This window comes from Phasianus colchicus, chromosome 10, assembly GCF_987193195.1.
Source record: "Phasianus colchicus chromosome 10, bPhaCol1.hap1.1, whole genome shotgun sequence".
In the NCBI taxonomy this organism is placed as follows: domain Eukaryota; kingdom Metazoa; phylum Chordata; class Aves; order Galliformes; family Phasianidae; genus Phasianus; species Phasianus colchicus.
In genome coordinates this window covers 14007824-14033170 of record NC_143445.1, presented here as the reverse complement: position 1 = coordinate 14033170, position 25347 = coordinate 14007824, and the positions used below count along the sequence as shown (strand labels likewise).

Below are 25347 nucleotides of genomic sequence, written 5' to 3'. Positions count from 1 at the left end.
GACAGAAAGGCTGTGCCCAAAGACCTCACAGTCCTAACATGCAGATGTGAGGGCAGAAAGGATTTGCAGAGCAAAGGTACCTCCGGATTGTACACTGCAGCTCAGAGCCTTGAATCACCTAATAGCAGTCAGCATTGCTAAAATCACTGTTTGGACAGGGTAAAGCAGCACCTTATAACATTTCCTTGAGCTAGTACACCTCTCTCTCATCCAGACTTGCCAGATCTGTCCTGTGTGAGCATGGCCAGATTGCTTTTAGATTGAGATTGGTGAGATAGCCAGTGTGGTTCTCCATACTCCCCTTTCTTTGAGTTTCTTTGTATTAGAGCTTGTGAGACCAAGCCAGCATTTGATTCTACACTAGAACATCCACCCATCACTATCTGAGTAGGTTTCAAGAATTAGGATTTAACTCTGTGACTTCTGGTTTCTTTAACTGAAGGTAAAATTTCATGTTGGCCTCTAGGGAAAACGGATGTATTTCATGGTTGAAGATATGACAGAAGGAAATACCTAGCTAAAATTATTTCACCATTAACTTATTTTTGTCTGAGGGAGATTAAACTTCTCTGCTGAGAACAGCAATAAAACTATGCTAATTTAGCAATCACTATAATAAAGTTAGATAATATGAACACATTTCACTTCTCAACAAGTCCAACACTTGAAGAATCCTGTTACGAAGAGATGAGGAAATAATCTTGGATAAAATGCTTCTTTCTCTCAAAGTTTGAAACCCTTTCAGAAATTTATGGAAATTTCCTAGATTATCTTCTATGCAGCATGTTAAAGAATCCATAAAATATATGTGAATTCTGTTACACATACGTACATTTATGTATGTATACTATAGATTACTAAAAAATATTTTATATTTTTCCATTCCTAAACGATCTTTTATGTAGTATCTTCCATCCATATACATCTCAGAGTATCTCTTTATCACCTGGGACTAGATTTTACCCAAAGGTTTCAGGTTGAGCTATTGAGCCAGGATGATTCCACTTGAGGACTGTACCATGACATACCTGGAAATGCTGAAAAAAATATATAAACTGGCTAAACTACATCATCCATCACTGCCCATTTTGGATAACTAGAGGCTGTCTGTTATACCCCTACTTTGCTTCAGTAACCTAACAACCATACAGCCTCAAAGCTTTCATTCCCTAGCAGTAAGGTTACCATTATTTTTTGTAAGTTTTCACTTGTGCTATGCTCCAAGTCATAGAATGTCAAAGGACAACATTTTAGATAATTATGCTACTGTAGAGAATTCCTTTTATCTTCGTACTTTCTACAGCTGCAATCCAAGGCAATTAGAGAATTTGACTCAGGGTTTATCAACACATTGCAGTGCAGAGATATGTAGTCTGCTGTTGATTCACCCTATACTCAAGTTTCCCTAATGCAAACAAATCAAAAAAGAGAGAGAGATTAGGAACAACTTTAAGAACTGAGACATCTGTTACAGCAGTCAGGAACTTTCAATTCTTTGAATCCACTAGAGAAAATGTTAAGCAACAGGAAAGAGTTAAAATGTTGAGTAATTAAAAGGAAAACTTTGGACCATCTTCAATTACTAGTGACGTGGCCATCCCAGACCATTCAGGCTGATCCTTTCCATTGGATTATGAGCCCCAGGTTTGGTTCTTATGGTATGCTCCAGCCAAAACACAAGTCAGTTGGAAGAAACTCCCCCAGAGTGAGATTATAATTCTATTTGCACTGTATTTTTTAAATTCTAGTGGTGTTTTCTACCCTAGAGGTTAGTATTATCTCTCCCTTAAAAAAAAAAAAAAAAAAAAAAAAAAAAAAGCTTATAATTTGCTTGAGAGGAAATGCATTTATTAGAACACTGTTTATTACTTGAAGAACCTAATTTCAGACCATCATACAGTTTGACCCACTAACCAAGTTTCTTATTCTGACCACATTAAGTGCATTCAGCATGTTCCAGCCCAACTCTGTATGAGCAAAGTTTCATTTACCCAACACTAAAAATGTTGTTAGGGAATAAACACATAAGTTATGATGAAACAGATATAGTGTACTGCCTCCCATGGATGGCATAATGAAACAGAGACCAGTGTAGCAGTAGGAAAGGAAAGGGAAAGTAGCAAGAGTTGAAGATAGGATTGTATAGATATAGTGAGGACAGAACCAGGGGTCTGGGAATCCCAGGAAAAGAGCAAGAAAAATGCATCTCTGGGAAGAAATGGGGATAGATATGGGAAAAGAGTCTGGGACTGGTATAAGGCAAAGTTCTGAAGCGGTAACTTGAGACAGGGTGAGGAGAGGGGTAGAATGCGGCTCAAGCACACAGAAGGTGGGATGACATTGCACTGCCTGAACTCCGCTCCCAGCAAATGGTGATGAAAGTAATAGCCGAGTAAATAGATAATCTGCAACTACTTGATCAGAGAAAGGGTAAGAAACTAAAAAAAAGCCACCAGCAACACTGTGATACAGCAGTGCTTATCTGTCCCACCTCACCAGTAACTTAAAGGTATCACAACAGAAGAGCATGAAGTACTTCTCTCTTTGGCATGGTACCGTACAAGAAGAAAACGTGACAAGTTTCCACTATATGCAGAACTTTGTTTTAACCACAATTCTGTCCCTGTTCCCCCCCCCCCCCCCCAAAAAAAAAAAAATATATATCCAGCAAACTTCACATTCTTGTACAACTTATAAAAGTGAAGACTTTGTAACTTTAGAGAAACAAATTTTAAAAGTATTCTTCTTCAGTTTGGACTGAATTCTCCAATGAGATTCAATTGTATTATCATGTAATATATATCTAGCCACACAGTGTTTCCCAATATTCTAAGTTTCTACTTGTTCTCTTCCACCACATCCATATTTTCAGGAACTTTCTTGAAATGTTGACTCCAGACTAAAATAACACACTCCATATAAGCAAAGCTGCTTAGCTGACTATAACTCCCCATCCATCTCAGGATTGCCCCTAAAATTTTATCAACTCTTCCATTCATGATATTGAATTCTGCTGACCATTTACTGTGAAGAGCACACCCAGTACTTCAGACAACTCCCTTTTCCCTGTCATCATCCTGTAAGTATAGACTGTATTTTGGTAACAGAAGTATGACTGTGTATTTGCTTAAGTAAATGTGCATGCATATTACCAGCTCTGCAGATTTCTGCACCGCTGTTCTGCAGTCTTCCTTATCTAACATATTCATAAATCCTTGTTTCCTGGACACCTCGTCAGTCACAACTTTTATGGTGCACTCCAAATCATTGCTCAGAATGCTAAAGACTGTACGCCCATGAACTAAGTCTAAACACTTAAGGAAAATACATCCACTCTGTGATAACCCCTTGTTTATAGCTACCTTATGTGATTTAACAAACAATAGAGCTTGAAAAGGAACTCCTAAACAACGAAAACTTGGCCCCACAGAAACATTTTGTGTAATGCATAGGATGTGGCTTTGCTAGAGAACTGCATTTTCTTCAGACTTTACTGGCTGCCAGATAGCGACCGTGTAAAAATATCTACATTTAAAGTGTTTGTTCAGGTATTTCCAGCATGTGAATGATGATACAAAAAAACATTTCTTCTACAGTCTAAGATATCAGCAAGTCTTCAACTGAAGGACCGTGGCACAGTTTGACAGTGGCAGTGCCACTGGCTGTGTTGACATTAACAAACACCCCCCACTCCATGCTCTTACCTTTGTTTTATGTATTTATTTTTTATTCTGAAGATTCCTTATTGTCTGGTGGCCTCCAGAGATAGCAGAGGTGACAAAAGTTAGCAGAAACAGCATAAGAGAAATGAACTAGTGAAGTCATTGCCTTTCCTCAGTTACTGGCTTCAGTCTTGACATCAGTGTCCAACTCCATGGCATTGGCTTCTGTCAAAGAAAACTACGTGTGAAATTCAGCCTTAAAATTGAGAAGAAAGAGAAGACTGCCTAAAAGATATGCATAAATGCATAAGTGAGAGAAGTATTTCCCAAACATTATAGAAGCTTATCCTCAGTTTCATTACATTCCATGACCGCAATCAGCAAAATGCTGAAGAATCCTGAAAGCCATTTGAAGTTTCACATAGGTTCCCCGAGACCCATAAGGCCTGACAGAAAACACCATTAAATTGGTCACTGAATCAGATTGAATGGGGAAAGTCTGGTTCAAACCTTAGCCTACATCTCATAGAGAAGGAATCAAAAGGAAAAGGCTGTAAAACCCACCTGATTGTTTCAAACTTTGAGACTGCCCACACTTTCCAAGCTTATAGAAACTGAGTTATGATGTGAAAATCTAACAGGATACCAGAAGCAATAATTCCTGATTTATTCTTTTTATCTGCAGATACTGAAACAGTTGACAAACGTGGATGTATATCAAGATGAAGTGACTTGTGATAAAGACCTCATTCACAGGGTGAACAGCAGGAACCTGTTGAACTCAACTGCAGTGAGCTAACCATCGGACCCTGCTGTCCTTCCAGCACACATCACAGCTCACAGCTTCAAATGCAAGGGTGGTGACGATGGAATTTGGCCTTGAGGAAGAAATAACTGCTGTGGTGCTTGCGAAAGAGCCAATTCCCCCAACCAGCTGAACTAATACTATAGACAAAAGCCAGACCAGACCCAGCAACAAAACTGAAGAGCAACACTAGAGTGAACAAAGCATTGCTATCACGTTACTGCAAGAGCTACCAGAACAGATACTTTCTGTGCACACAGCAGAGACAATTGCATAATGGGTAAAAAACACCTGTGGAGGATTTTGGCTTCATTTGTCTTATTGGCAAACAACGTGAACCTTTAATAACCTATTTGAAAACTGTGAAAAAAGAAAAGGATATGAATAATCAAACACTTCAGCAAGCACCTTTTCTTCCTCTTCCTTGTAGTCAGTTCACTCCAAACATCTGTTCCCCATCCCCCTCACCTCCATGTACCTCACTCACACTGTGAGCAGTGCTCTGTTCCCGCCCAATTTGTCCTGTGAGGAAATGGGCTGCATGGGAGGCCAAAGTGCTGCATGCCATGGTGAAGCCTCTGGAACACCTCTCAGTCCACTGATGGACAGAGGTGAACATCGTGCACTAGGCCAGCACCATAAATCCCAGAAACAATCTACTCCCCTCTTCTCACCAATTTTGCACTTAGAAAAAAAAAAAAAAATGAAAAAAAAAAAACAACAAGCAAAGTCTGGCAGTGTCCCAACTACCTACCTTTAAGAGAAATTAAAAAGGAAATTAAGTGCATTCTCCTCTGCACTTCCCAATGCATAGTTTTATTTCCTAGATGGTTAACATGCTGTAATTAAAGCACCTGAAAGTTTTAAGCACTGCTTCCCTCCTCAGGTACCCATTACCCTCACTGCTGCCACCATTTCACTTCAATGTCTTACAACTCAGGTGAATGCTTTTAACCTGGTAATTCTTCCTGTGGGCCTGTGAAAAAAAAAAAAAAAAAAAAAAAAAAAAATTAAACACACCTGCACCAGAAAGATAGACTGACTAAGATAGAAGAGTTCACTAAGCAGATGTTTGATGTGAAGACCCGATTTCCTTTCTACTGTGACCTCTTGCATGTCCTGTAATCTCATACTGTTCCATCCTGGGAAATGAGAACAAACCAGCAGCTCTGAAAAGCTGCGCACAGCTTTTTTGGAAATAAGGAAGAAGCCCATGCAGTCTCACTGACTGAATGCAACTAGAGTAATTTATTACACTTGGCATTTTAAGCACAGCAGTCTGAAAACTTCTGCTCCTTGCAGCCTGCATGCAAAGAACTTAAAGAAATGCTTTTGTCGCTTAGAAGATTTTTCTAAGTATATTATTGTATTATTCATTTTATTTCTCATATGGCTTTATATGTTAACATGAAGGAACGGGAGATAAAATGAAAGCTGTTTTTCATAACAAAATCTTAACTGATTAGTACACTTAATTTTTAGGGCTTTTTTGAAAAGCTTTTCTCATGGATTATCCACTGCTATGCTCCTTGTACAGCAGGCGAGATTAAAGTGAATTTGCCAGTACTTGGGAGCATCATGTTCCACCTCCAAAAAGCTCATCCAAAGCTACAATGAAGATTTACAGGTTTGCTTCTTTTGGAAGACCTGTACTTACAATAATAGTAGTTTAAAGGGAATCACCTCTGCTTCTGCTGATGAAGGAACTCAGGTGTTTCTCTTTCATCTCCCATTTTGATTCTAATCTTAAGAAATTGTATTCATAAGCCCAAACATATGGAGTTAAGTGAATATTTCTTCTGACTCACAGATAGTGATTTGCTCATAAACAAAAAAGGAAGAGAAACATTTTGCTTCTTTGAAAACCTGAACACATAAGCTGATGATCAGCTAGAAGCTCAGTTATCAATACAGTGAAGAGAAATCAATGATGAGTTTTTATTAAGACATCACAAAAACATCTGTGAAACCTAACATGCATTTCTAACGTTTATATTTACACAGTCCTACCTGTGGTGCAAATGCACAATGCACTTGTTATCTGAGTAAAGCAAATGCCCTCTTATCTGGCTTGTCCATCAATGAAATGTCTTTGTTGTATATTTTTCTTGATTAGAGCATACATACAGGCACTTTTGTATACATTCCTGAATGTACGTGTGGTGAGTTCTTTTTATGTTGGATATAAGTTACAAATTACATATATATTAAAAAAAAAAAAAGAAGTTCTTAACAAATGGAGTGGTCAAACGCAGAAATCAGAGACATGCCATGACTTTCCCATCATGACTGGAGAAGGCCCAGACCAACTTGATGTAATTTTTAAGCTACCTGTGTTTTAAACAAGATGTAAACCAGGTGATTGTCAGAGTTCCATTGCTCCTTATTATTGTATGATTATGCAGTTTTACATATTGGCATGGGTACAAAACTTGTACAATTGCACATGTTGGCATACTATCCTGAAATAAAGGTAGTAAGTATATTGTGATATTACTGATCTGCTTTGGAAAAGATAGTATTATTGTTTATATTCTCTATGTACAAGAAAAGAATGAGGAAGTAAGATTTTATGTGGCAAATATATTTGTTCTCAATGAGAAATAACTTCAGGAGTACAATGAAAGTATTTTATAGCTCTGCATTGCTAACTAACTATGCGAAGGCTGTTTATTTTTGGGGTCATGTATGATTTTAGTATAAATGGCAACATCTTTCTTATGTTAATAGCCAGTCATCTCATTCCTCTTAGAGGGATAACACCAGTCAGTGATGTTCAGCAAGAACTGAATAACTTTGCTATTCGTTTCCAAGATTTGGTGTTCATTTCCTGGGTCACATCCTCCACTTACACTCTTTCTTTCACTTTGTTTGACTTTCATTGTCCTATGATTTTTTGACTCACTGGCAAAGATAGAATCTTGGAGGTCTGAAACATATAAAATTATAGACCAACAGTGCTCAAACCAGAGCATTTTTGCCTGTTCTGTATACAGAGATGGTTTCTACAACAGCCCATCAAGCTTAACTAATAGAAAATGCTGTCCAACTGTCTTTAGTTCCTGGAGGAGGAAATTGTCTGTGGCTACATATACTTGCTAAAAATCTTTATGTGTAAGTATGCAAACACACCCATGTGTAATCTAGAGTCCAAAATGATTTGCTGATGAGGAACCTTGTTTTCCTGCGCAGCTAAAAATTCATATACTCTTTTCTAAATACAGTTCACTACAAAGCAAACAGCAGAATGCTCTGAATGACACAGGTGGTCTCTGTTTCAGTACAGTTCATTTCAGATGTAGAGCTCATAAAACAAAGTACAAACAGTGTATTTCACAAGTTTCATACTTTGCGAGGAGTGGGTTTATTTTATGATCTAGGGACAGAGCAAGCAGCAGGTTAACTGTCTCCACTTACAAAAGCAGTAGGAAATGCTAGACTGGGAATTTTTTTTTAGATCAACTCAGTCTCCTCTTAGTGAGTCTTCCTGTAGGGGTGTAATCTAATGGGGAACAGTAGCAGCTCCAGCAGTTGCGGGAAAAGCAGGATTTAGATCAGCAAATGCCATATGAGCAGATGTTGACAAGTGTCTTCATTTTTGCAAAATTCATGATTGTGCATCTCTATTAATTTAAATAAAAAGCAATTTGAACTAGAAATTTTGGTGAAGCAACTGCAGTAACCAGGTTTAATAGCTTAATTACAGGAGCCATCAGATATCCAGAGAGCTCTCTTCCTGTAAGAAGTAGCCTATAGTCTATACCTTGAGATTAAGCAGCTCTATCCAGGAGGTAACATGCGGAGAAAGTCACCCTTTCTGAAATGACTAGGAAGAGGTAAGAGATTTACAGGATTGCTCAGGACATGAAAGGGATGGAAGGCAAAGAGTTGCACAAGTTCATTTGGAATACCTGGATAAAAAGAGCCAGGTACAAATGGCTGTTGAAAATGGGGTTGAAGTAAGTGAAAAGCTTGCTAACACTGGAGTACTGAGAACAGAAAGGACGATACAGGTTTCATCAGCTTCACAGGACCTCACTACAGTGAGCAGAAAATTCAAAGAAACTTCAGTATTCATTAGTCCAAACATGAGATTTCCACATTTAGAAACAGCTGCATCTTTAATACCAATTTTGTTACAGAGAATGAGCCAGGATTACACTAGAATGAATTAGGAACAGAACCACTGTTACAGCAGAATATTGAGCCAGTGCAAGAGCATAATCAGACCCCTTATCTCTATAGTTAGCTTGGTTGTACAAACAAACCCACTGATGGAAATAGATAGCTCTACTCTGTGAAATAAACTACTGTCAAAGAATAGTCTTTGCACTCTACAGGTTTGTTGTGCTATGTAGATCTGAGCCAATAAACGAAAAATATATCAAGATGCAAATATGAAATCCCTGACCTCCAGCAAGACAGAGGCAGCTGATTGGATTATCATAAACATAATTTTAAATAATCCCTATGCAAAGAAAGTAGTTCATAGAGATCAATATCAGCAGTGTCCCCTTGCCAGAGGTATGCTCCCAAAATGCTTATTCTAAGATATCCTTTATGTCTCATCTATTATTAAGAGATGGACTCGAGAAAATTTCTGGACTTTTAAAAACTGATCTACTAATCGCATGATTGCAAGTGCAGCATCACTGAATTGGGAAAAAAAGTTACTTTTACCTATGATTGTTTTTCCTTTATTCAAATACTACTTGGAATGCCAGTAAAATTGTGTCTAGCCTTAAGCAGGAAGGACATTATGTTCTTCCTCTTGATTTGCTGGAAGTGAAATATACCCACAGTATATTCCAGTTCAAAGATAAGAAATACACTAGCAGTTAGAACTCAAGTAATACATTGTCCATGTAGTGCACAACTGTAAGCACCAAATAAATTCACAAACATTACCTCAAAAATGCATCTCTTTTAAGTCACAGTATGAGTGTGGTTTGCACACAGGAGTTTTGTTCATAGGCAGCTGACAGCTAAGAATGCTGACCAATAAGCTGTTACCTTATTCTTTCTGTTAAAAGACAAGAAATTGAATGAAGTTTTGGTCTGTACTTTAGTAACAATGTACGTTCTGGTTGCATAATAATTACAGCTGTTGGGTCAGGAAGAAGACAGTCTGAATTTCAAATCTCAGTTTGGAGAACCAGTAGTTTGAAAAACAGCTTCAGCTTGTGCTCTACAGAACACAAGTACACTTTACTCATCAAAGAAACATCCATTTATTTTCTAGCAACAGAATTTTTGTGTGTGTACTTCCTCCTCAACCTATCAATCTGTGTTGCTCAACAGAGCAAAGGTGGGATTCATTGCACTATTGTGTAACTTAAATGTACGTGATTATGGGTTTATGAGTCTTGATTGTTTGTTTCGTGACTCCTAGTGGAGTTTTACCAAAGCACTGACTTGGAGGTTGCTCCAACAAGAGTGCAACATAAACAACTTTCTGAAGGAACCAGAGGTTTGACAGTGCCTTCTCATACACAGCGTCAATAAAGGCAAAGCAGAGGGCACTGGGAATTCCAGAAACTGTGACAGAGGTCTTGCGTGCTACAAAATCTGATTCATACTTTTGTTTGGACAGAGGAAGAACTTTATTATTGCCTGAATTGAAACAAAGAGTAAAATAACAGATAGATCCTTCTACTGAAATTATATCAGTTGTACTACTGCTACTCAAACTGTATCTACTTAATTTGTACCAATTTAATTAAAATTGATATAGTTATTTCTCATTGGGCTTTACAGATTTATTTATAGTGCCCGAAAATCAAATAAACATGTTTTTATATATTTGCAAATTGCTGATGAGGCCTTCTTGCTTCAGCTATATCATGTTCCCAGTCATTCACCCTGAAGCAGGGCTTCAGCAACCTGGATGTTTGCTGGGAAAAAGATTCACCAGGCTGTAAGTAATCCAGGAGACTCCTGATATATAGTGCAGACAACTTCCTGGTCAATGTGGTAGAAAAAACATTTAGAGGAGAAGCGTTACTGGACCCAGTTCTCACAAATGCAGCTGAACACATCAAAGAGGTTAAGATCAAAGGCGGTCTGGGCTACAGCAGCCACACCTTGGTTGAGTTCATGATCTTGAGGAATACAAACCTGGCAAAGATCAAAGTCAGGACCCCGACCTTCAGAAGAGAGAATTTCCAGCTATTTAAAGAATTAGTGGATGGGGATCCCTGGAAATTGCCCTTAGGGATAGAGGAAAATAACAGAGCTGGACACCTTTCATAGAGTACAAGAGCTCTCCATTTTCATGTATAAGAAATCAAACAGGGAAAGCAGAAAATTGGCATGGCTGGGCAAGAGCCTGCCAGTCAAACTGAGGTGTAAGAAGGAAATGTGCAGGCAGTGGAAGCAGGAACAGTATGGGAATACTGTATGGATGTGTAGAGCGGGGATCAGAAAAACAAAGACACAAATGGATCTGAAGTTGACCAGGGATGCTTTTCCTGGCTTGAGACAATTTTCTCTTTTGATTATCTTCATTCTGCTGTCTCTTTGTTGGAATATCAAGCTAATTCTGTCTCCAAGGGAACAGAGCTTTATTCTGAAAAAAATAAATAATAGTCTCTTTAAGAGTCCCATCAGCCAGAAATAAAGATGTATACGGTATATCTTTGTTCTTTTGAGGATGTTATAGCTCACACTGTCCATTGAAAAGCCCTACTATTTTCATCTCCTGAAGATTTTATATTGGAAATCTGCTTGTGTCACCTGAAAGCAATTAGCTCCCGAGACTAGCCCCAGTGTGCCTTGTCAACAGGCAGAATGGAGGGGAATTTCTAGCGCTGGCTGCAAACAGGGAAACATTTCATTCATTGTATTAGAAATGAAAAACTGCTGCTCCTCTTCTACAGATTGGTGTGCAGTCCAGATTGGTATTTTTAAACAAATAAACAGATGCCTTTCAGGGATACGTAACATTCAAGCATAGATGAGAAATAGCATACCTGCAACGTGATCAGGAATGCAAGATAGCTTCACATCCCACTGGAATTTTCTCCATATATAAAAGTAGACATTTATATTTGTCCCTTGCTGAAAAGCCCTACTATCAGTACTCCAGGTCACCAGTCAGAGTACCTCAGCTGGCATTAAACAGGAGTGACAAGATGATGGAAATCGCCACTCAGCACTGCTGGAGAGCATGATATGTTCTTTTGATAGGAGTGTTCATGCTGTTCAGTGTCCCATATTTGCCATGGGTGAGGAGGGCTCAAAGACATTGCATCATCAGAATGGACAGATTTACCAGTTGATGATTTCTTTCCAAGGTGGGCAGTATCTCCTCACCAGGAAGACCTGTGTGGCTGTTTGCAGATGTTTCATATCTTCTCAGAATCATACAGTGCAACATCAGATTCATGAGGATTATCACTTGCTGGACTGACACCTCAGCAGCCCTGCTGTAAACACAATGTACTCAATGCAACTTTTCATTGAAGGTTGCTTATATTCTCCCCTTCACACTGAGGTCTCCTCAACCAAATAGAAAAAGTGTGGGCAATGGTTTTATTCAGGGAGTAAATGTCCTCTATCTCCAAGTCACAGAAATGCTCTTCCTTGTGTTCTGACTGGCAAAAATGCATGCATTTTCTAGGGAGATTTTCTCTGGGGAGGGAGGTTTACCTGTCAGTTGAACATCAGCTATATCCACCTGATGGCTTTTGATGGGCTCCTGTAGGTCAAGAGCTTGTAGCAGAATACAACCTCAGGAAACGGAAATTAACTTCAAATATATTTATGGTCTTGCTCAGCCTCCTTGATTCTTCCTTTTTTTCCTGTTTCTGTAAGCACCTTCCTCAGTTACACCTTAATGACAAATGAAAATATTTTGTGCTGAGTAAAGGAGATGGGATCGAGGAAGTTCTAGGCATTTAAATAATGAGGCCTTAATGATCTTAATCCTCAGAATTACAGTAAGAAATCCTTACTTCCAGAACCATATTCCTTTTAGATTCAAAGAAAGAAAGAAAGAAAGAAAGAAAGAAAGAAAGAAAGAAAGAAAGAAAGAAAGAAAGAAAGAAAGAAAGAAAGAAAGAGAGAAAGAAGAAAAAAAAAATGAGGGAAAAAAAATGGGGAAAACAAGCAGTAGTCAGGGTTTTGAAGGCAATGTAAGGAAATGTACATGTTCTGATTTTCCTTTGATTCTTATCACTCAAGATCTAGGTGACATAGGAAATGTAACAGCCTTCAAGCCACTTCTTCCAGACCCTAGTAGAATGAATGGTGGTCTGCAGAGGCCCAGCTGGCAGAGGGAACAACCAGCCTGCTTTTTCTCTGCTTACAACTAACAGAAGGGAGAAAATTCAGTGAACAAAAGAAATCTCACACTAGAAATGAAAGCTGGGCAGGAGTTTTAAAATTACCAATGTTATCTTGCTGTCAGCATGAGAAGTATTCTCTATAAAAATACAAACATTTTAAATATACAGGAGTAGCAATAAACATTTCAAGAATCAAATCATTTTCTCCAGTAGGCAATGAAGGGTGAAAAAATAAGTCATGCAGAATATGAACTTTCTGTTCATATGTACTTTTCTTCAGGTAGATTACCCAGGCAGCCCAGCCAAACAAGGCTGGACAGAGGTTTTACAGTCGCCTCCACCCTTTAGTCAATATATTCTTCTCTTGCACTGTAAATCGTCCTCACTTCACTGTTGCTGAGTACAGCTCGTGGATTACTATGTAGACTGTATCACACAGAAGACTTGACTGTCTTCTAGCATGGGGACCCTCTGGCACTTACAATGCATTTTAATTTTACTCTGTGTTTCAGTGCTGAATACCGCAGGGTAAGTAGCACAATGCTGAATGTACCTTAGTTCAAGAAACTTAGTTACAATTAATTTTAAATGTCCTTTCTTAGCATTTTTTGCATGAATGCTGTACAATTAAACCATGTCATTTGTAAAAAGAGGAAATAATTGAGTTCTGTTGTTGCCAAATTCTGTGGTGGTTGCTGTCTGTGAAAGAATGTATAACCTGTAAATTTCTCATGGCGGATCCCAAGGGGAGATCTGCGGCAGTTATCAAATGCTTCTGACTTTCTAAGTATATCTACAATAACCTTTGCCTTAGGACTTTGATATGTAGCGGTTTAAAGATGGCATGGAACAGAGATTAAATGCAACTTGTTACAGCTGTCTTGTGGGGAAAGAGGAAAATATTCTTACTTCACCTATCTTCACACCTCTCTCCTCCTTAGCTTTAGCACTGTCTGTTTTCCAGTTGCTTGGTGTACTTCAGTGATGAAGTAGATCCTGTTTGTATGTGATACTATGAATCTCTCTAGTTTTTCTGAATCTCTCTGCTTAGATTTTGATGGGTTGTGGGGACATCTGCTGTGATGGCTTTGCTTAAGGACAGATTATACTGTGTCAAGTACAAGAAGGACAATAGGGATGGTGGGCAACACAGGAGTGGGAACTGGATCCCACCTCCTAAAGCTATAGACCACCATCAGAACATGTCAAGAGCAGCTATTTTAGTCTTGCAGTCCTGGAAATCCCTTTCTGATGCAAAACACCCAATGAACAGAGCATCTTTCTTGTGATCTGTGACAAAGATTTGGTTTTATGTCATCTCATCTCTGCAGGCTTTTGTAGCACCACAAGGACTATACATATTTCTAACTGCCCTTGCCCTGTAGGATTTTTAGGATAACTTAGAGGAAAAACTGAATGAGATGACAGTTTGTGGTCATGGGATATCTGTAGTGGTTAAAGGAAACATAAACTTTCTGATAAATAACAGATAGTTTTGTGACATACCAGTTTACTGGCACTTACATATCTTGCTTAGCAGCAGTTAGGATGCCAATGCTATAAAAAAGTTAATAACAAGTCTTCTGTGTTATTCTGGTATTGTCCAAACTTTGCTGTACCTTGCCATCATTCCTGTAGCTCCCTCTGCCTAGCTGGTCTCCCTTCATTTCAGAGGGATACAGAGAGAGGATCCTTCTACACTTAGATGAGGTGAACATATCACACTTTTTTCTAGCTCTCAGAACTTCTTAATGAAGCAGTAGGAACAGATGGGAAGGGAAGGAGACAGGCACAGATGAGGCCCTGAGTCAGGGCAGTAATTCAGTAAGAACACCTGATGACTTCTGTTAGTCTCAACACTCTTAAAATTTTTTTGTGTCACTAAATCTGTAGGGATTTCACTGTGTTATTTTTCTTGGCAGGATCAAACACAGACCAACTGGTGGCTTGAGAACATGGGATCCTGAAACAGGTAACTGCTCATACTTAGTGCTGTTAATGTCCAAGGCAGGTTTTGAATATAGTGTCTCCTTTTCCTTACTTTCCTTGCTCTGTGTTTCAGCTTACCTCACGAGATGTGATTTTAACAACAACTCAAGACCATTTTGTGACTGGACCCAACCTTGCACTGTGAACCAGGGAATGTGGATACGAACCAAGCATGAGACTCCAACGGATGGAACAGGTCCTGATGGAGACTATCCTGATGGAAGTAAGTGCTTGTTGATGTCAGTGTATACTTCATTTTGAATACAGCTTGACTACCTTTCCTCTTTCTTTTTCATGAAGAGATCAATTAAATCATTTGAAATGTGTCGGTTTGCATGATATCTGTCTTCGACTTTTCACCGTGTTCAGTCACAAGATTAAATTGACTTGCTCCATCATGGGTTGGAAATATTTATCAGTGCAGTAAAAGAAAGTAGAATAATGCTAACTACCTCTTGCTTAATACCTCACTGAGGATGCAGTCACATTCAACAGATCATTACTCAGAGAAGTTTTATAGTCAAATTACAGTGATATCAGCTGATGCTGAGAAATGTAATGATCTCTGTACTGACACTGGATAATGTTCATGCTAGCAAAGCATTACAAGATTGGAAATTACAGTCAGAAATTAGAAGATTCATTTATAGGAGATCAATCTGTAGCCATACTGTTTTCAGTAATTATTCCATGACTGGAAAGGTCACTTATTATATATATATTTTTTCAATTGACATGGTTCATATAACTTCAAGTGCTACTTACATTTTCTTATTCTTAATAAAGCCCTAAAAAAGTAGACTGAATATTAGATACTATGTGCGGAGTAGTGCTTTATAATGTAGAAATGGTCATTTCTTTTTTACTCCTTTCCATAGTCAGATGGGAGAGACTTGATATAACTGCACTGACAAAATATAGTTTTCATCTTAGTACAGAGAAGTGATAGGAAGCAAAAAGCTCCAGCCTTAGTAAAGAAAAATGTGATCTAACAATTAACAAGTTAAAAGTAAAGTATTTAAATCCCAAAAGCAAATATTGTGAGATTCTGAATTTTGAAAAGATCGATTCCTTTTGATAATGTCAAACCTTACATTTTAGTGGAAATAACCCTCCTGCTTTGAGACAAAACCAAATATTGGGGGGCTGGAATTTTCCTTATGTCAAAAATCTGTTTATCATTAGACCGTATCTTGCAAGAGAAGGTGTATAGTAGATGCATAGTGGATCATATTATTTTTCTTGGAGGAAAGTGGGAACTGAACAAGAATAAGTTGGGCACTGCATCTGGACATGCTGTCTCTTGAAAGAAGTCTAAAACTTTATTTGCAATCCCAAACTAACTGTCCATATGAGATAGGATATATTTGCTTTGCTCTCCAGGTCTTACTGTACTTTAGCTAACTACACAGTGCTAAGCGTTGCAGTGTAAATTACAATCATTTGCTCCTTTGCATCTTTGTACTGCTAACGATTTCTTCCAGAGTTGAGATGCACTTCAGTTTTAAGTGACACCTAACATGTTAGAAAGATTCAGACATTTTTTATTTTTTCACTCTGCAGAAGGCTATTTCATCTACCAAGAAGCAAGTAATCTGATCCCATTCGACACTAACAGGCTTGAAAGCCCAGATATTGTGGTTTCTGAAAAAATATGCATAGACTTCTGGTACTATATGTTTGGGTCAGAAGACAGGAATGAACTGAGAGTGCTTATCCAAGACAGCACAGGAGAGTTTATGGCATGGAGTCGGAAGGGAAACCAAAGTTCCTCTTGGATTTATGGTGCTGTCACACATACTTTTCCAACACAGAGAAAGATAAAGGTAATATATTTTCAGAATAAATTTATTTGTACAGTGTCAGCATTTACAATTTGCTCTCCCTTTGCAGGCTGTAAAATGTTGTATGTGTAAGCTAGAAAGGATGGCCAAGATTTTCTTGGTTTATATTTTGTAATTATAATGCCTTTGTGCTTTGTGCAAATAAACTAATAGAAAAAACAAACAACTCCCTGAGGTTTACTGGTGTTTTTAGCTAGGAGATAAAATATATTTGATTTGCTCTCTCTTTCCTTCCTTCCCATATTCCCTCCTTCCCTCATTTTACCATGATGTCAAGGACATTAGGTGTCTTACTTTTTCTGCAACAAACTTATACAAGTTTTTCTTCTGTGAGTTTAGGTTTAAGCTTCAGGATGCTCCCTACACTGGGCTGTTCTGTACAATCCAGAAAATTTTCAAAAGTCAGTAACCCGTCAATAAATAAACTAATAAATAAATAATAGAGGACAGTATTTCTTTATGTCCTTGCCTTATTACAGATTATATATTTTAATTCTGAAGAATACTAGGGAAACTGTTCCACTATTAGTTCCCTGAATGCCCTTAAAAATAGACCAGAAAGAGTATTCTGAAAACATGTTGAGGGAAATTCTCTCACATATGCCTGAAGAACTGATGCAGCAATTCACTTTGTATCCTGCCTAGGTCATTTTTGAGGCTGTCCGAGGACTGACAGAGTATGCAGATACAGCACTGGACAACGTGAGAGTAAGAGATGGACCTTGCGGTAAGTCTGTATTTGTGTCCTCACCTCTCTTTAAGCTGTTGACAACTATTCAATTGCATTTGCAATACAGAAACTCTTCATAACTCCAAGCCACAAAAGAGAAATGGAAAAAGTTTTCCAGCTCACTTCATAGAAATGTTACCTCTTTTATTGTAAATCCTCCCCAGTTCTTTCCTCAATGCCTCAAACACAGAGACTAAGCCATTCACTTCTCTGTAAATGTGACCATTTTCACATGGTCCAACAAACTTTAAGTGTGAAGTGCATCTCTAAACTCAGCCAAGGTCTTGGATCATAGGATAACCTGAGTTGGAAGAGACCCACAAGGGTCACAGAGTCCAACTCCTGGTTTTGATGCTCCAAATATCTTTTTACAGCAAATCTCTGTCCAGTATGAGCCAGAAAATACACAGAACTGTCATGTGTAATTAATATATATATATATTGGTGAATCAATAATGATGACTTTCACTATGATACCTGATTATATCAGTATATCAGATCTCTGACCCTCTAATAAATCAGCCTAGATCTGCACAATCTATGGAAGACTTGGAGCCAGAAATGACTTACAATTTAATATCACCTTTACTGTTATGAATTCAAAACTTACAAGATGTGAATTCTACAAGAAATATCCTGAATATGGTACAGAAAACATCATCAAGTCTTAATAGAGTTCTCTGTGAAACATTACTCATATAATATCAGTGAAATGTTTTAAATTTACTCTAGCCAGGATTTTTGGATAATGAAGAGTTCCATTCATGTTCATAACCTCAGAATACATAATTTTCTTTAAAATTCTGTGAAAAATACTTGGGACCCATTTGGAGAGCCAGTTGCTCATTTTTCCAGGCTTATTATCACACAATTCAGCCACCGGATGGTGCACTAATGTAATCCCAAGTGACTAGTGAAGTGCTCCTCCTTCTGCTAAACCGTATGCCTACAATACACCTTGGGGTTGTTAGCATATACATACAAATGCACCAAGAGGACCACTTGTTTTAAGATATGTCTTTGTGATGGATAAAGAATAGGCGGAGAAGATGCTAATATGTATTAAATACATATTAACAAGCAGTAATGGGCATCAGCAAAGACTCAACAACACTGTTTATTATATCTGTCAGCAGGAAGCTCCTACATTCATTACATTCCTAAGAAATTAATGCCATTTCGTAGAAAAAAAATAAACTCTGATTAGAAACCACCGTGTCCTGAGAGTAATTTGTTACTGTTACATGGCATCTGCTGGCAGGCTACTCATTTCCAGACCTGCCAACACTTGCAAAGAGCATGACCTTCATGCTTTAACATACAAAGCAGAGAGAATCACATATACAATTGTAAATACATTTCCAGTTTCAGAGAAGCACGCAAGGACAAGCTCAGTCACTGTTACCAAGCTAGTAGTCAGAGCTTCCCTAAGACCTCAAAAAGGCCAAATGTCCTCATTTTCAAATGTAGACAGTTGCATTTTCTTCAGTGAAAGTCTTCTAACTTTAAGGTGGTTAGGAGTAAGTTGAAACTTGTGTATGTCGGTTTGTATGCAGTGTTTAATGTGTGATGTTATGCAATGTTATGTATTGTTACCTTGTCTTCTCTACTGACAGATGCAGTCAGCACCCCTGTACCACCAACAGCCACACCAACAGCACCTATGCCACCTGCTGTGACAGGTAATTTTAACAAATCACATGTGATAGTCAATGATTTAGAGGAGGGCAGCTGTGCATTCTACCAGTGTTACTTGAGTTAATTTATCTGAGTGTGTTTCTGTGGCAATGCCTCAGGCCGTAGGAATTTGTCTTTGCTGTTTCAGTTCTTTCATATGTAACCTATAAAATGGAGGCATCTATATTTTCGAACAGCACAATGAAGGTTTGAGCTGGCTTTTCTGGATGCACCAATATGTTAATGAAACATACTCTGTTTTCCTGTCTCCAGAAGCAACTTGCACTATACATGGAGATCCTCATTATTTAACTTTTGATAAGCAGCGTCATGACTTCATGGGCACTTGCACCTACACGCTCTCCAAGCTGTGTGAGAACAACAGCTCACTGCCCTACTTCAATGTGGAAGCTGCCAATGAACACAGGAGAAGCAACACTCATGTGTCCTATGTCCAATCTGTGGACATTGATGTTTATGGCTACAGGATCAATCTGGGTCAAAACGGAGTTGTTAAGGTAAGGCTGGATCCCACAATCTACTAGCAGTAAATCAGACTTTGAAGAAACTGTAGTACAATGGCTGCAAATTTCTAGGCAAGCATAAAGCAATATTTAGAAGACAGTCAAATATTTGGGAGCAGTAGTACTATGGGTTCCTCAAAGTAAGCATTGAGATTTCAGAACAGAAAGAAAATACAAGATGTTGTGCTGTGTTGATAATAGTTGGGATTGCCCTCCATTCCTAAGCTTGGTTGCAGCAGGGAATACAAAAGGCCTTTCATTAACAGAGCTTGTGCTGGTGGATATTTACCAGACTGTAAAGCTGCGTGCTCACCTCTGACTTCTAGTTGTTCTACATCACTGCTAATTTCACTTAGTACCTGGCACCTGCCATAAAGCACAGCTGGATGAGAGTCCCAGAAAGACTGCCTGATGACTCACATCACTCTTGATTGTGTCACTGGACCAGCTGCTGTATTTTAAGGCTTTTTTATAACTTATTTCCATGAAGCGCCAAAGTAGCAGATACAAGTTTGATTTAAAATTCACAGTAATTGAATAGATCACCTTTCTTCATTATCATTTTTCTTATAAAGAAAATAGGACAGGAGATAAGAATTTAAATATACACAGAGACTTTTTGCAACTTAGATGCACAGTGAACTTGATATCTGCATTTGTCCAAAAGTTTATCTTTTCCATCTCTTCATTGTATTTACTGTTTTCATTATGCATGTTTCTTAGTTAAAAAAATATATATTAATTACATAATAAGAACATATATTCAAAGAATATGTTAGTTTTATTGAATTTAAAATAAATTGAAAATTTTATTTGAACACTTCCTTCCTATTGCTGGCATTTCACATGCGAAAATTAAAAAGAAAGAAAAAGAAGAGGAGGGGGAAAAAAAGGAAAAGAAAAATAAAAGGAAAAGAAACAAAAAATGTTTTAAAAATGTGTCCAATCCTGAAAATTTTCTGAGATTCCATTCTAGCTACATCTTTTAAATCTTATGCCATGCTCTTGTTTGAACCAGTAAGCCTATAAGCAGAAAAACCTAGATAATTTTTGGACTTTTTCCAGCTGGGTCTAGTTCACCAAGCTTACTCTGACCACAGCTGAGACTTGGAAGATAAGTAGGTGTTTTTCTGAAGTCTTGGGGCCCAAGATCTTTGCCCATGTATAGCATTCGTGTTACGTAAGACCTGAAAAAACCCAGAAACACAATACTGTGTGTTCTTAATGCTAGTACAGGCTCACTGTACAAGACCTATGCTCTGTATAGGAACATGGTTTAAGAAAATTACCATTAAAATAGATATTTTACAGTGATTATAATAATTGTCCTTCTCTGTCCTTGTAGGTTGATGGAGTCAGCCAGGTACTCCCTCTGACTTTGGGCAATAGTGTCAGCATTTCCCTCAGCGGTCAATATGTTGTGGTTACTACTGACTTTGGGCTGAAGGTCAAGTTTGATGGAAATCACAGAGCAGAAATCACTCTTCCCAGTACCTATAAATCAAAAGTCTGTGGGATATGTGGAAATTATAATGGGGACAAAAAAGATGACTTTCTTAACCCAGATGGAGGGATGGAAACAGACTCGGCCAGCCTTGGAAATAGTTGGCAAGTTTACAATGACTCAAGGTAGGAATCCAATCAAGATGTTTGGCCTTATCTGGGAGTTATGTAATGAGCAGTATTTTAAGCAGCTGTTGTATGTAGGCCCAAAATGTCAGGAATGTGGATTAAAATATATTCTTGCCTGTATAGTTCTTTCACATATCTGGGAAAAAACTTGTAACAAATTCAAGTGTACTTAAAAAGTGAAAAATTGAATATATCTGCAATTGCCCACGAGGATTTCAACTATTGTTGTAGCGTATTAATGATCCTGCAAGAAATCTTCTGAGATACTTCACTGTTTTACTTTATAGCTATACAATATGTCATTTCATGATGATAGATGTTTAACTTTGAATACTTTTAATTTCTGTTTGCCTTTCCTAGTTGTCTTACTCGTACAAAGATTAGTTTTAGACTTAAAACCAAAATTACTGTTTAAGTTTCTTACAGGCATTACAGAAGTTATAATGTTGAGATCATTTTAAAATCTGAATTCCTATCCCATTTGAAATGTAGAGATTAAAAAGTCATCCTTAGTCTGGGCCAGCCCTGTAGTTTTATTAGTTGGGATTTGAAAAGTATCTTGAGTGCAATTGTATGCAAAGTTCACCAGTGACATTTTCCATATCTATATTTTCCACACTAGGTGCTTGCCAGACGATGGCCATACCCCAAATTGCACTGCTGATGAAAAACATATCATCGAAAGCAATGAATACTGTGGTCTGATCACTGATCCCAGTGGTCCATTCCAGAACTGTCACTCAGTGGTTGATCCACAGAGCTATTTTGAAGATTGCCAGTATGATCTCTGTGAGCTTCATTTGAGCAGCGAAGCCCTCTGTCAAAACCTGCAGGCTTATGCAGATATGTGCCAAGCTGCGGGAGTCCAGCTGACACCATGGAGAAATGCAACCTTCTGCCGTACGTACCAGAGATTACTGGAAATTACCATTTGTCAGGATACAATTAGGGCTGCCTGAAAACAGAGCAAGAACAATAAACTGTTTTAAATTCCTGTAACACTGTGAATCTTGACTGATCAGGCTAAAGATTTCAGGACCATGTGTAGTTCTCAGCTTGAGTCCTTGAGTTCTTTCGAAAGACTGACCAAAATAGGGAGATTTCCTTTTGAATTCTTCTCCTGTCCCTATATTTTTGTTCAGAGGTATTAAGTATGTCAGAAACATTTGATTTTGAGGGCTTTTTACCTCCTGAGGAAGCTGTGCTTAAACTTTAGTGTCTTTGAGGAAAAAAAATCTCATTTTGCACATGCTTAATAGATATGTGTGTGAGAGCCCCACCCATGCTCCCTGTACAGACGCTGAGCTAGCTTATTCTATTCTCTTAGCCTCTCTACCTTGCAGGGTGACCAGGCACCCAGCCAACAGAAAGGAAGTTATGCCTTCTCCTCTTGCAGCAACTCCAGCAGAAGCACATTAAGACAGATATCAGATTTGTGAACACAGAAGGGATATGAGCCAGACCAGATGGAGGGCAGACCTGCATATGTGGATAAGGAATCTAGGCAGTCTGGGGCAATGAGAAAGGAGCTTTGATTAAGAACTGCAGAGAAACGTTGAATGGGGTAAATGGGAGGCCCTGGATTTTGAGAAGGAAAGTAGGTTCTAGAAAGGAAAATGAGAACGTGCCTAAGAGGCTATGGAAAAGTGAAAACACATGTTGAAACTGGCTAGGCTAAGTAGAAGAAACATGGACTAGGCAGCCAGTCAAGGGGCCAGCTGTTGCTTCTGCAGGAACGATAAAATCAAAATTGGTGGGAGGAATAGACCTGAGACTGAAAAGTGAAGATGTCTGAAATTCAGAATTTATACCAGTGTAAAGGGAGCAGGATGAGGCAGAAAAATGCTTGATGAACTGAGCAGAAGATCTGGGAATCAGTATATTCTGCTGTGGCCTGTGTGCCCTCTGCCCTGAGGGAGATGAGGAGTCTGAAGAAAGATGCTGGTCTGCAAACACTGAAATGTCTGAAGCCAAATTTACTCTGAACATTTGTTTCACAATTCATTGTAATCTCTTGCTGGAGCATTTTATTTGCTAAGGATATTGAGGTTTTCTCCTACATAAGTTCTGTGGTTTCTAAGCAGGAATAAACCTTCTCTATAGCTGTTCTTTCTGCTGCAGGAGATTTCAGGATCTCTTCTGCTTGCCCTCCTCCTGTTTCAAACTGTGCCTTTGTCCTCTGCCAACCTCACTAACTTATTAGTTTTAATTAAGACAGGGAAATATACAATATAATTACGTGAACTCTATTGCTTAAGGGAGCAGACAAAAATAGAGTGGGGGCATGTCATTAAAAACTGAACTACATGAAGTAAGTGTACAGAAGCTGAAAAGATTGAGATAAGAAGAACTTAAATTAGCTTAGTTTTACTTTTTAACTTGTGACAAGTGTAGCAAGGCATAAAAACAGTATAGGGTGCATATATCATGATTGTGTAACAAACATTAAAGATCTTCAGTGAGTGAAAAAATATGAATCAAGAAGCTATGATATGATTAGAATTATCAGACCTACAGCCTAAATAGGGTACATGACAAGGACAAATAACAAGACACAGATATCCTCAGCTCGAAAAAAGGCAAACAATGACCAGTGTAGAAGATCCTGTAGGAAATTCTCAGAGAAAATGTTAGGAGCCATAAACTATGGTAAAGGGTAGTTAAACAGAAAAGGCATGGATTGCATTGCCACAGGATTCCAAGATATCCTAAAGACTGCAGAACAAAACAGAATATGCAATTAAATAAATCCAAATACTTCAATATTTAAAATATAAACTTGTGGATTAATCTTTTATATTACACAGCACTAGCTTGTCCAGCCAACAGCCACTACGAGCCCTGTGCTGCTGCTTGCCCTGCTACATGTGTTGACCCCATGGCACCATACAACTGCAGCAGGCCGTGTGTGGAGGCATGTGTATGCGACAGCGGGTACCTGCTCTACAACAAGCAATGCGTGCCCAGCCAGCAGTGCGGGTGCTGGCACAACGGGCAGCACTACCCGGTGGGCTCAGAGTTCTGGACGGACAACACCTGCTCGTCCAAGTGCACGTGTCCCGCGCGAGGAGGCAAAGTCCAGTGCTCCAGTGCGTCGTGCCCTGCTGGCCAGTTCTGTGGAGTGCAGAATGGGAAGCCCGAGTGCCTGGATCACTCCTACGGCATCTGCCACGTCCACGGGGACCCTCACTACAACACCTTTGACAAGGTGACGCACAACTTCATGGGGAACTGCACGTACACGCTGGCCAAAGTGTGCTCCAACACCTCCGTGCCCTACTTCAATGTTGAGGCAAAGAACGAGCATCGTGGCAACCCCCGAGTGTCCTACGTGCGTGAAGTCGTGGTTGATGTGTACGGAGAGCGCATTACCATACTCAAGCAGGAGAGGAGCCGAGTGCTGGTAAGCGAGCGGGGCTGGCGTGTGCGTAAGGTGGTGGGTCTGCAAGGCAGGGCTGGCTTTTTTGGGCAGGGTCTTATCTGCAAGCAGCAGGAGTTTTGGTGTGAGAAGGGAGCCTGTTGCCATGGGGCTGACGGCCCCAGGGAGTCCACGGTGCATTGCGCTGTGTCTGCCCCAGGTGAACGGTGTGTTCCGGACCTTGCCGGTGAGCGCAGCAGGAGGAGCCATCACCGTGAGCAGCAGCGGCCGCTACGTCGTCCTGCAGACGGACTTCAGCCTCCAAGTGTCCTACGACGCTGACCACTCGGTGGAGGTGAAGGTGCCCACCAGCTACTTCAACCTGACCTGTGGCATGTGCGGGAACTTCAACAACTGGAGAGAGGACGATTACATGATGCCCAATGGGCAGCAAGCCGCAGACTCCAATGCGCTGGGGGAGAGCTGGCAGGTCCCAAGCGATGACAGTGACCCCAGCTGTGGCGTGCCCCCACCACCGGGGCCCTGCCCTGAGGATGAGAAGAAGCTCTACGAGTCCGAGCAGTTCTGTGGCATGCTGACAGCCAGACCAGGCTTTTTTGAGAGCTGCCATGCCGTGATCAACCCGCAGAGCTACTTTGAGACCTGCTCCTACGACCTTTGTGCCATGGGTGGTGTGCAGGAGGTGCTGTGTGGTGCACTGGAGGCCTATGCTGACGCATGCCAGGCAGCTGGTGTGACTCTGCTCCCCTGGAGGAATGCCACCTTCTGCCGTGAGTACCTATGTAGAACTGAATCTTAGAATAGATCCCTCACTCAG

At 39.4% G+C, this 25347-nt stretch overlaps 1 protein-coding gene across 1 annotated transcript in view; it reads left to right on the top strand.

Moving 5' to 3' along the window:
• The first annotated feature begins 13215 nt into the window (after nt 1-13215).
• Nucleotides 13216-25347, top strand: part of LOC149916620 (IgGFc-binding protein-like) — a 71156-nt gene continuing 59024 nt past the window's right edge. The window contains exons 1-11 of the mRNA XM_090147783.1: nt 13216-13283; nt 14678-14727; nt 14818-14967; nt 16308-16570; nt 17234-17315; nt 18935-19000; nt 19269-19513; nt 20865-21148; nt 21774-22051; nt 23959-24554; nt 24730-25300. Coding sequence (XP_090003909.1) covers nt 13216-13283; nt 14678-14727; nt 14818-14967; nt 16308-16570; nt 17234-17315; nt 18935-19000; nt 19269-19513; nt 20865-21148; nt 21774-22051; nt 23959-24554; nt 24730-25300 — 2653 coding nt within the window. The remainder of the gene's footprint in view (nt 13284-14677; nt 14728-14817; nt 14968-16307; nt 16571-17233; nt 17316-18934; nt 19001-19268; nt 19514-20864; nt 21149-21773; nt 22052-23958; nt 24555-24729; nt 25301-25347) is intronic.